The sequence below is a fragment of the Larus michahellis genome, chromosome 2 (assembly GCF_964199755.1).
Source record: "Larus michahellis chromosome 2, bLarMic1.1, whole genome shotgun sequence".
Taxonomy (NCBI): Eukaryota; Metazoa; Chordata; class Aves; order Charadriiformes; family Laridae; genus Larus; species Larus michahellis.
Window position 1 is genome coordinate 155,413,355 of NC_133897.1, and position 12,386 is coordinate 155,425,740.

Below are 12,386 nucleotides of genomic sequence, written 5' to 3' on the forward strand. Positions count from 1 at the left end.
GAAATATCTGTGCTGGAAGGGTGTCCTGGTTTCAGCTTGGACAGTCAAAGCCATTGTAGAAGAACAGACTATTCTGAGAATCAAGATATTCCAGTAGTTGTACAAGTCCATTAATTGAGATAACATTTAAATACTTTGATGCAATAATGTTTAATTAATAGCTGTATATATTACAAATGCCACTTTTAAAATACAGTATGTAAAACTGTTTCTGACTTGGTGATCCTAATTTTAAATTAATCCCAGGGTGCTAGAGAGGGCACTGCATGAATGTTGGCATTGTGCTGTCAAAGGCAAGTTGGGAATGACCCAAGTAAGCGTAAATTGGTGTGACTCATTCAGACTTACAGCAAAGTTTAAACATCTCTGATATAAAGAATTTCACAGTAAATTTCCTAATTGGTCTGTAGTGTTTGATTATATTTTTTTATTTTTTTTTTTTAATATGGATGTGTCAAACAAGGGAATATCAATATAAAGAAAAGTTATATTTTTATATATATATAGTATTTTGGGGAAGAGAAAACCCAAGCCATTATCAATTTTTTTTCTTTTTTCCAAGCTCCACATGAGTATTCACTGATCCTTTACATTGCTTTGACATGTAAGCATTTCCTTAATTTTTGAGATGAAGGAAATAGAAACAGATTGTTAAATAACTCTTCCCAAATTTGGTCAGTGGGTTGACAGCATTTGGCCAATGGATTAAAAACAGAGCCAAGATCAAAAAAGATCAGATGTTCTTTTTTTTTTATTTTTCCTTTCCCCCCCTTGAACAATTTTTCATGCCAGTAATTGGGATGAACTTTTTGAGTGTGTTTCTGTTGCTTCCAAGATGCTGAAGGAGGTGGTTGCCAAGACTCTTCAAAAACATGGAATTGCAGAGGATCACAAGTGCTTTGCATCATGCAGCCAGCGCCTATTTGAGATATCAAAGTTCTACTTAAAGGTAACTAGAAGACATGCTCTTAGAGTTGTTTGTTCTTAGTTAAGTGAATCCATTCCTGAATAAAACTTGAGAGGGACTGTGGGATATTCAAACTTGATTAGGCTAGTACTTCCTAAAGATGTGTTAGTAGTTTGTAGAGTATGTGGATAAACCTTTGGCCTTACCAAATGCAGAAGCAAGTTTCACGATATATTTTGGTGGTTGTTTATTTGTTTTTAAGCCTTACAAAGCAGTAGTCTTTTATGTGAGATAACATGTTAAAGCGATGGTCTGGTAGGTTAAGGTCATGCTTATACTATACTTCCTTAGCTGTTGTAGCTGTCTCGCGGCCATAACTGTGACAGCTCAGCTCCTCCCTTGTTCTAAGGCTCAACAGGGAGCTTACACAACTGACTCAGAAATTCTAGTCCCCTGACATGCTCACAGAAGTCCTTGTAAATGCATTGTAAATGTGCACAACTATCTAACACACACTGACCTGTCAGCGCCATGTAGAATTGCATCAACCTCATTTTTAGGAGGAGATAAGAATTCTTTCCACGATACCTAGGAGTCAGTGCTTCAGCCCATGTTACTTCTAGTGACTAGTTACTTACTAGTTAGTTACCAGTCCGGGCACAAAACGGGGTTAAATTAGAGCGGAGGGTGTTTAAAAGCTATTGCTCGCAAGCTGAGCGGCTGTTTCTGTTCATCTGCATTCATTTAGCCTACCGCTATTTGGGAGCTAACTCAGTTTAGTCAGCTTCAGTAAAGGTGATTTAAGCTAAATGAAGTTGCAATTGGAAGAGGGCTGAATGCTTACACAGACAATTAGAACATCTTGCTGATGAGAACCAACATCTTAAATAATTAGAACACAATTGCACAGTCTGTAAGCGCTCCCAAAATCTCCCTGAAATATGCCCCGAAGGAAAATCTTCTAATCCAAAATCTGAAAGAACTGCTGTAGGGATGAGTGAGTAGGGCAAATCAGATGGGTTGATGGTGCCATTCCAAGTAGGAGAGGAAAAGGAAGAGTACTGCAGTGATCCGGTCCTTCAGAAAGCCAACAGGGAGAGAGTTGTAGCAGGATTTTGTTGTCCTGAGCTGTCTTGCAGCCCCAAGTCCGTAGGAGCCCTTTGAATCCTTTTCTGTGCTGCGTGCTTCAGAAACGTGGTATCATTTTCCTTTGGAGACAAGTAGTAAATGAATTTTCCTAGTTTTCCTTTCTCTTTAGGCAAAGTTACGTGCGTGCTTTGTTTAAGAGAGTGGATTAGGTTGGGCTAATTGGACTGCAAAACAGACAAACTGTTCTAGGTTTTTCCTTTCTCGCACTGATTTTCTTTCTCCATGTCCTCTTTTCTGTTCTTTGCCAGAACTCTGTATTGCAGTCTAAGTGCCCGGTTGATTTCCATGTTTATGTAGAAATAAGATTTCAGTCAAGAGTGTAAGAATTTTAACTATCATTTAAGAAAAAAAAAAAAAAGACATGTCTGGAAGTGTGTGGAGGGTTAGGAAAAATGTGGCCAACTGCACACTTGGGTACTAGGTTTGGATTGCTGTAGGGAAAGCAGCAACCCGTTGGAATAGATTTAGATTATTTCTTTCTTTAAAAAAAAAAAAAGAAACAAAGTTAAATAATTCTTCTGAACAAGGTGATGAAAGAGTAACACACGCTTCTGCCCCTGGTTATTAGGGCTGTTATAATCCAAATTAGAACAAGCGTATGAGTTTGCTAATTTCTGTGGCTTTGCGTTTCATATTTAGGATCTTAAAACTTCTAGAGGACTTCTTGATGAAATGAAGAAAACTGCAAATAACAATGCTAAACAGGTAAGACCATTTGTTTATTTGTTCCTGTAACTAGCGATGGATAAATGCAGCTGTGGCAGCTTGGCTGTAGAATGGTTTAGTCCATAGCTTTAAGAGATGAAGAGATGCATTCCTTTGGCTGCAGGTCTCATTTCACTCTCTGATCTCACAAAAACTCTCTCAATCAGTAGTCCCATAGCAAAATTTCCGGTTGCGTATATTCAGGTTTTAGATGATATTCTAGTTATAGCTGCCAATATGATGTGCCACAGCGAGAAATGGAAGTGAAGGCAATAAATGTTTCCATGTCACTGGGGAAAAAAAAAAAGAGAAAAAAAAAAAAAGCAGAGATGAGATATTTCTTCATTTGTGAGAAGCCTGGATCATTAGGGAATTATTCTTTCCTTGTGTTGAAGGAAATAACGTTTCGTTTCAAAGGTTAGGAAGCAGTAAATGGATCTATAAAAAGAAATTAATTTCTTAAAATAAGCAATGAAAATCAGTAATTTTAGGCTTGGGAACAGATGTAACCGCAGGAGCTATCAGATGACCTTATTTGTGTGTAAGGTGGGACTTACGTGAACAGTAGCACAGAGCAAATGACAGGAGTAAATACTCCTGTCCTCCAGAAATTAATTAACTCTCTGATTTAAATCATGCTGAAGTGACTCCGTGATTTTAAAAAAAAAAAAAGTATCGTGACTCTTTACAGTACAGTTTTCAAAATCATAAATTAAATGGAAGGATTTGGACTGGGGTAGTTAAATAAGAAAATCTGAACTCTTATGGAAAACTGCTAGATCCCCACAGAATTTATTCTACGAGAGGAATATTTATTGTGTTCTGTACTCAGTTCCCTCGTGAATTGCTTACTACAGATCATAAGGTTTCAAAAACTACACGGGTTGTGTGGAACTGGGATATTGGCGGTATATATTGTTTCTCACCACCATCTTTGCCTGGGGAGGCCAGTTGGTAGTTTTACGTATGTTTGCTGTTGGCAAAAAGGCGTTAAAATTGGGCATCTCTGAAGCTGGCCACCTCTCCCTGCATTTGAGAATACGTTGAAATTGCTTTATAAAAAATGGAATTGCCCAGGACCAGTCAGTGGTCTGAACAGCTACCCAGTTTGGGAAACAGCAGTAATAATGGTTGTGGATACAGCAGAGCACAAATTATCCTTTATTCTTTCCTCTGTGGCTTTAGGAATTTTTTGTGCTGGAACACTAGCTGTATAGCGTTGTGCCTGCACCTTGTTGCCTGGTGCATGGAGAGCATGGGGTGAAGTAGCTCAATTCAGGGGATCCAAAATGCCTTTTTCTAAAGGCAGGGCATTCTGTAAAATGAAATACAATTCTTGGGTAACGCTGAATCCTCTCGGTTTGCTAACAACGCTCTCTCCTTTTGAATGGATTACTTTTAAATCCGGTTCAGTAAACACCACAGGGGTGGTGATAGAGGCGGTGATAAAGAAAGAATTGATAAATTGTATGAGAGGTTCTCAAGCTGCTTTCAAGAACCGCAGTTGTGTAAATCATTTGTTTTCTCCTTTCTTGTCCCAGGTGATTGAATGGGTTTTGGAGAAGGCTGGCAAGTAGAGGCACTGACCGGCTGCTGTTCACGCCTTCCTCCAAACGGCAGAGACAGAGCACTTCGGATTGTAAGAAAAGCGTTACACTGCCGAACGCGTGCGCACGCGTGTCTACGCGCCGGAAGGACTCTGGTCGGTGTAATTATATAGACTCAATTCTCAAGCACAGTAGCACGTTTTGAAACTTTTTATAGTGAAAGTTTTAATTTTTTAAAAAATTCAAATGAAAAAGGTTTTTATTTTATATGCGTATTTATTATGTTTCATTGTTAAAAGGAATATAGCTTGACTTGGTTTGATAAAGCTTAGTATGTTTTTCAACCAGTATATTTGTTTTTTATGTGAATAAAAACCCCACCAGATTTAATTTTAATAACAAAACTACTTTGTTTTACCATTTTGCGTGAAAACCTCTCTGCTATTTATTACTACTTGCTGTTATATAAACTGCTGTTTACAGCGTCGACCGTTGACATTTTATAGAATAATTAAAAACAGATCCTGTTCTGCAGGTGGAAAGCAAATAGAATTTGAGTCACAGTTATCTCTGTGTTGTAGTATAAGAGAAAAACAAAACAAACATGTCTTTTGAAACTCGATGCAAGGTCCCATTAAAGAAAGGATCATTGTTTTACAAGCTGAATTTCCGGTATAATTTCATGTGTACTCTTTGTAACACTCCTTAGAACAAATCATAACAGAGTTCTGAGATTTCTTTTCATGGGAGAGGAGAAAATCAAAGTGATCGCAGTAACGGTGATTGTGAGAGCTGTGAAAGAGCTGGCATGCGACAGTGGAATGTAACGGAAAGAAGAATTTCTACCTGAGTTGCAAGCACAGGAAAATACTAAATTCAGCCTCTGTTTGCCTAAATCTCAGGCATGTGCCTGGCTTGTACTACTGTAATTATTCAAATTAACATTATGTTGAGATGAGAATTTCCTACCAAAACAAATCTGGTTTACAACTTTCAGTGTAAGGATTTCCTATGCGTCATATAAACTAACATGCTTAAAATTGATAGAGGTGCAGCGTTAGCATTTGCGATATTCTCCTGGAAGGAAAATGGATTAAGCAACACTAATACAAATGAAATTTAATATTATGAAAAAGTAATTCAACTGAACCACGTGTAGGTTAGACTTAACGCTGTAAAATCTACTCATTCTCTCAGGAGCCTTCCTGACTTTGTGACATTTATTCTTTGCTTAAGTGTATCTTGTGTAAAGCCGAGCCCTACAGAGGTTTATGGTGTCTAATGAGATCTTGCATTTAACTCTTCTGTTCCCTTGTTCCAGTGTGTATTGTTCTCCTGAGCTCTTCAAGACCTTTTATCTGCGGGTGTACTTGTTTTATCCGCACCCTGAGCGGCCGCAGGAGAGCTCCGGAGCTGTTTTGCTGTGCCCGTGGGCTCTAGAGAGCACAACGGGTGTCTTAGAACACGACTGCTCCGGAGCGGGATTACCTTTGTCTGCACAACACGACCTATTCATAGCGTGCAGGTTAATAACTTCAAGGGCTTTACTGATTTGGTGAAACAGAAACACAATGAGGGTAGATAATTAAAAAATTATTTAATAAGTGCATGCATGAAACTGCTCCAATGTATTAATTACTGCGTATGGCTCACACTTCTTTGCATTCAAGACAGAAATTGTTTCTTCATGTAATTGTATGAATATGCTTAGAGACAAACACTTTAAAATACGTGAACACTTACACTTGTACTATGTTAAATTTAAAATGCTTTTCAGCTAAAACAAGAAATTAATCAATATATTAATTTTCCTTAACACCCAATATTGCATAAAGAAAGTCTCTACTTCCAAATAGAGAGAGAAGAAAGACTTAAGTTATAATCTCATCTCTTCAGCCTGAGCGCTGATACAATTGTCCAAATACTAAAGCACGCTACTGAAAGTTTCATTTCCTACTTAATTTTGGGGGGGTTTATATACTTGTAATTACAAAAAAAATTGTAGTTAAATTATGCATAAGTTGATAAGGAAAAGTACAGAAACTCCACATTTTATAACATGCTTATGGCTTGCTGCCATGAGCAAAAAAAATCCTTTTCCAGAAAGTAATTAATAATCTTTAGCTGTTTTTTTTTAATTAAAAACTATCCGCATGTATCTGTAGAAGGACTTCTATACAAAGGTGCTTTTTAAAATTATTCTCTATTATTTTCTCGTTCCTCCCTTACCTCTCTGTGGTGTCCACAGTGAGCCCTGGATTTAGATACTCTCTGTCTTACTTTATGAGCAAGTAGAACCCAACGGTTATTGTTTTAATTAATACTGTCGACGCAAAGGCTGGCCTGAAATGATCAGCAGGAAAGCACTTAGGGAAACATAAGCATTTTGATGTATGGTTTGTTTGCCTGATTCCCACTTCTGAACTCACAGTGCTGCCCAGGTCTCATTTGCTCTTTGTGATTATGTTGTGGTTTTTAGGATAAGTGATAGCTCGGTTGTTATCGCGGTTTAATAACACTGGGCCCCATTTGAGCTGCGATAACTGTCCTTGGGGTTGCTCTTGCCCCCAAAAAGGCATGCAAAATAATTTGACCTAACAGTGGTAAACCAAATTATCTTACATCTGTCGTAGTTCAAAAACCCCACACTAAGAGTTGCCACAGCTCAGCTAATGTGTTGTAACTCATGTGATGTAGAATGTGATGTCACTCTTTGCCTCTCAACTTCAAATTATTTTCTTTTTCGTGGTTGGTGAGCCCCAAATCCAGTCTGCCCTGAGCATACTTTGCTGTAGAAGGTTTGGGTGCTTGCTTTCGTGTTTTTGCAAGTCAGGATATAAGTCATACTCACCAGTACGCGTTTATGGTCTACCCGTAATCCATGTTGTGCTCTTAGGCAAGACTGGGGTAAGACAGCACTGATGTGGTTGCGATTACTTGGTGAAACGATCATTCTAGTATTACAGCACTCGCGTGATGAATGTTGCTGGGCTACAACAGAACTTAACTTGGGTACAAATGCTTTTCCAAATTCACTCTCCAGTTCTCCCTTGGGATTTGTTTTCTAATGCCTCTCATTATTTACACAAGCACAGAAATTACGACGAAGAAAACAAACTGCAAAGCTAATGTGTAAAAAGTAGATGATATGTTCAGAAGAGGTTATCTTTGTTACTTAAATATTTAATTATTTTCCCCTCATGCTTTTAAACTAAACTTTTGCCGTGGTTCATTTAGGGGTTCGCTTATATCAAGCAGGCTCAGTTTCTTGAAATTTTGCTAGTATATTATTAATATCTGCTCTTTAATATGAAAGTCACCACTGAATTCAAGTGTCCATTTTAGATACAGTTCCAAATTATAGTATTTACGGTAACTGTGTGTATGTATAGTAATATATACCATAGTAATAGTGTGCATGTAGAGTAAATAGCCCCAGCAAACAGCTAGTTATAAACCTGACAGTTTGACTCTCATGAAAAATAAGATAAATTTATAAATCAATGATAGTATGACAATCTGGAACATATTATTTGTTTAGGCTCCAATTCTACTTTCACTGAAACCAAAAAAACTCCAGTTAGCTTCTAAACGTGGGTAAGGAGACATCGAGAAGTCTTACAGATGGAAATCGCATCAACCTCTACTTCAAATGATCGGCGCTTCCCAAAGCAAAGAGCTGGATGGAGCGTGCTCCCGTGACCTGTGGGAAGAAGGAATACTTACCTTCCGCCGAAAAGAGAAAGCCCTCATTTCATTATTCGGAAAACACCAATTCTCATGATGTTCATGGTAGCGATTTACTTGGTAGCACGTGAAGAGTTGTGGTCTGATTTATAAAGTACCTTGAGAGATTCTAGTTCTGCTTAAAGAGCAGGAAACACCAGTATGCTTCCCTGAACACGGTCAAATCAGCTTTATTTTATTTTATTTTTTTAACAAACACCTTATATCACATTTTTCCGGTAACACATATGTTCCAATAGGTATCCAAGTCTTTCTAATGGTGAAGCTGCTCTACAGGCTTTCTGATCAGACCGTTGCATTTACAGTCAGTATTTTGTGAAAGGAATGAGACTCTAGAATACTGCTTTTTAGGATTTCGATGAGGCTGGTCTGCCATACCTCAGATTTAAATTCTGCAGTTGGCTTTTCGATTTGGGCCACTAAGTTAAGAATTGGAGAGGAAGAAATACATCCTTTTTTCTGTAACTGTTCATAAGAACTAAGGAAAGCATGTGTTGGCCTCACTCCTTGGATGTGGAAGCTTGAGCAGAAGTTTCTGTTCTTTTTTTTTTTTTCTTTTTTTTTTTTTTAATGATCTCTGTAACTGCACAGTTAAATATAAGCAAGAGAGGACGCGTTGTAACTTCAGCAGGTGAGTCTGAACCACCTTGCCCAGAACATCTCTCTTTCTGTGATCTCTTTGGCCTTTCAGTAAATGCCAGCAGCAAAAAAAAAAAAATGCTGCTCTTGGCCTGGCATCAACAGCACCGCTGCTGTGTGGGCACCAAGTTTACCTCAAGGAAAGCACCAATGCCCTCTTGACAGATCTTGAATACTTTTGTTTGTTTCTTTGTTTACAGATTTTTAGAAGTCATCCCATCAATACGACGAATAGTCCTCTCAAGTAACTGAATGCTTACAGAATGACTGAGGCTTAAAATGGGAGTTTCCCCAGCCCCAAACCAAAGGACAGCCTTGTGTGGGTACAAAGTAAGCTCACCTCACAAAAATCCAATAAATGACTTTATTAAATATATTCTTTTCCTCTAAAATATAAATATTCACTATACTCTTATAAATGTGGAGTAGGTCCATATTTCATTTGTCTATCCCATCCAAATATGAATCAGTCCAAAATCTGAAAATGAAGAAATAGCATCTGTAATTACTTTTTTTTCTATAAATATATATAATATGAATTTTCTTTGCAAACTGTTTAGTTATTCACTTATACTTCATATAGTACTGAGCACCTTAGATTACATATTGTCTCATTTAATTGTTGGTACTAATATAGGAATTTGTAGTATTTACAATGCACATACATGTTAGGTGTAACATTCCAGTGATTTGTAAGTGTTAAAGGAATAAGGAAATAGTGCAGTATAGTTTACACACGTATTTAACCTACCCCACAGTATGCAAGTTGTAACCTCTGGAACTTTGACAGGAGCCTGCATCCAGATTTTGAAGTTAGACTTTGGAACAGCAAATAAAAGTGTCCTGAATCGCTTTTTAGAAACTTCACGCAATGCTTTACTTGACACTGTGATGTGAGTTCAGACTCGAAGACCCAGTCCCCGAGTGTACCGACTGCTCTCGGCTTCTCAGAAGGTGCTCTCCTAGAAGCTTCCAAGCCAAAGGAGACCCAAGTAACTGCCACAGAGTTACGCGAACGGCAGTGGTCGCTAAATGAGAAATGTTTGGAAATTATTGGTAAGTGATGTAAGCTGTTATCTCCTACCTTCTGAATTTACAAGAGGAATTAATTTTTAAGTGCAAGTACCGTGACAGTAAAAACAAAGTTCACAGCAAGGTGAATCCCCTCCCGGGGTTGCTTTTGGCCGGTGAGAGGCGCTGGGAGTGGGGCTGCTCTTCCAAACGGCAATGCAGCTGTTATTCTGCAATTATTATTTTCTGTATTTGTGAATTCAGCCCACCATCCTAATTTTTTAATTACTTTTGATGATTAAGATACTTATGGAAACCACCATGAACTAATTCCTATGCTGTGAATAAACAGCATGACTTACACTTAACTCTCAAGACTTAGCTTAAAAACAACATGGAACCAAACTGTGGCTTTAATTTTCCTCTTTGCCAGCGAAGTGATGCTAAGTTGAAACTTATGATGTGCTTTCTCAAGAATAAAACAAGTGTTGTAATATGACAAGTGAACTTCCACAAACTTCGGTTTTATTGCTTCCTGCACAGTTGCTGTCCTGAAAATGTGTATTTAGGGCAAAACTCTAAAAGCAAACAAACACCCACCCCTGTATGACGGAGTTTGTTTATGAAGTAAGAGCAACATAAATGCCATCCCTGTTCTGCGTCTTTCTGTTCCCACCCGACCACACTAAGCCAATGGAGTAGTTCCAGGTGCAGGCTGCGTGTGCCAGCTCCGATGAGGAAGGTCAGCGTTCCTGCCTGCTTCATGCCCAACCTAACTGTGAGCAAGGCTGCAACTCGGTGATTCGCATGTTTTGACTTAAAAGAGTAAGTTGTGGGTACAGAGAAGAACATCTTGCATTTCACCAGCAAGGAATAAATCTGGACTTGCCAAGTCATGCTCGCAGGAGCAGTTCCTTCCACATTAAGGCTTTTCTGGCAGTGCAGCTCGTGTTCCTGTATTATCAAGTATTCCGCTTGAATAACTTTTCGCATCTAATCCAGAAAACTCTCAAAAAATCAAGTCTTCCTCCTTCCCCACATTTATTCTTCGAGGAAGACCACACACAACCAGCCTTGTCAGAGCTGAGGGGGTGACACAGCAAGGGTAGGGGGACAGGAAGCTCGGCATGGCTTTCTGTTGGAAAACTGCCACGGAAATGTGCTGGCAGAAGCTTAGGTCGTGCTTCAACATGGATTCAGGTACCTTTTACCGGAGCTGGGGATCCCGGGTAGCTGCAACTCATTAAGCTGTTCTGGGAAGTCACTGTAAATAATACATCCTGTGTGTTCATTAACAAAGGACGCTCCTACCTGCACCCCCCTGGCAGCCAGCTCTCAGTACCGCGCTACAGCTAGTCGTGCTTTGGATCCATCGCTGGGAATGTAGGTAAGATGTATTTATCACTTAATCTGAAACTGCCCCTCAGCAGGGACCCTCCAGCTGTTCACTGCCCACACCTGTATTGCTTTAGAGCATCGGACTCACAGGTGCGTATTTGCCGGCCCTGCTGGGTGTTCAAGCGACGGGTTCTGATGGCACCCCAAAAGAAAAATCTTCTGTAAGCAGTGCACGGGTTAGCACAGAAAAAATATTTTACTTTTGGGTGGTGGGACAATCTTGTTTGGAGAACTTCTACTCAACCAACCTTGAGGTTGCACCACAACCAACACCCACTCTTGTCTGCTTAGCCCTTTACTTATTCTATACAAACAAGTACATTGAAATAGGCACAATTTATGATTCTGAAACATTTACAAGTATGGTACTACACGCTTTTACTATCTCATGGGATTTTAAAATCCCATTATTTACAATGAAATCCATTGTTTTCCTTGTCATGCCACCTCCATAGCTGATCAAAATGAAACCTGGGCCTTGGAAGACTGCAGAAATGACCAGGGCCCAGTATTGAGCCCCAAGCCAGTGTATGCTGCTAGCTGGTACGGGTTGCTGCTGTTGACTGTACTTCAGATTAGCATGGTCACGCCGTCTTTCTTTGCAGAAACAGATGTATTCCGCTTATGCCACCAAGCCGAGTCTTGTAATCTTTGCCGACAGGAAGGAATGAATGATGAACACAATTGGTTTTGGACAGGAATGAAGGTCCAGTTGCTGAAAGTACAGAAAGAAATCAAGTTGAGAATGATTAGATTAGATTACAGCTCAAATAAGCAATCATTTATGGAGTACGTGATTTGCTGCCTGGTCTTTTCAACAGACTTCTATTAATAACAACCCTTTATTACAACATATTGTCTTTTCTTTGCATACAGCTGCAAATATTTAGGTTACTAAAAGTAAGTAATAAGCATCTTGAGAGCAGATGAGATCCTGGTGCCTCTGGGCTTGCATCCCCCAGGTAAGCAGCAGAAAACTGAGCCAGATGCCGCAAGAGGTTTGACTCTCCATCTCTTTGGGCTCTGTTTCTGACCAGGGATGGTGGTGGTTCTGCTGTGTCCAATACCCAGTGCATCTGCTGGTGGTCACTGCTGAAGCCGGCATACCGCTCCTTCCGCTGATGCTGCACGGGTGCTCCTCTGTTGACACGGGTGGCAGTGAGACGGAACTGAGACTCGTTTATCCGTAGTCACAGTTCAGATGATGTCACCACGCGCTTGCTGAGCATGGCAGACTTGTCAGGGTGGACAGCAGGTTCAACACTAGGTTCACATCAAAACCA

General features: G+C 39.5%; 2 protein-coding genes across 3 annotated transcripts in view; one reads left to right on the top strand and one right to left on the bottom strand.

The window, feature by feature from the left end:
• The window catches only part of MTBP (MDM2 binding protein), a 28,120-nt gene extending 23,122 nt beyond the window's left edge, over positions 1-4,998 (top strand). For both annotated transcript variants that reach the window (XM_074577746.1, XM_074577747.1), the window contains exons 20-22: positions 836-949; positions 2,696-2,761; positions 4,303-4,998. In XM_074577746.1, coding sequence (XP_074433847.1) covers positions 836-949; positions 2,696-2,761; positions 4,303-4,338 — 216 coding nt within the window. In that variant the 3' untranslated portion in view covers positions 4,339-4,998. The remainder of the gene's footprint in view (positions 1-835; positions 950-2,695; positions 2,762-4,302) is intronic.
• Positions 4,999-9,044: 4,046 nt separating this feature from the next.
• Positions 9,045-12,386, bottom strand: part of SNTB1 (syntrophin beta 1) — a 116,242-nt gene continuing 112,900 nt past the window's right edge. The window contains exon 7 of the mRNA XM_074577749.1: positions 9,045-11,818. Within this exon, the coding sequence (XP_074433850.1) occupies positions 11,726-11,818 (93 nt within the window). The 3' untranslated portion in view covers positions 9,045-11,725. The remainder of the gene's footprint in view (positions 11,819-12,386) is intronic.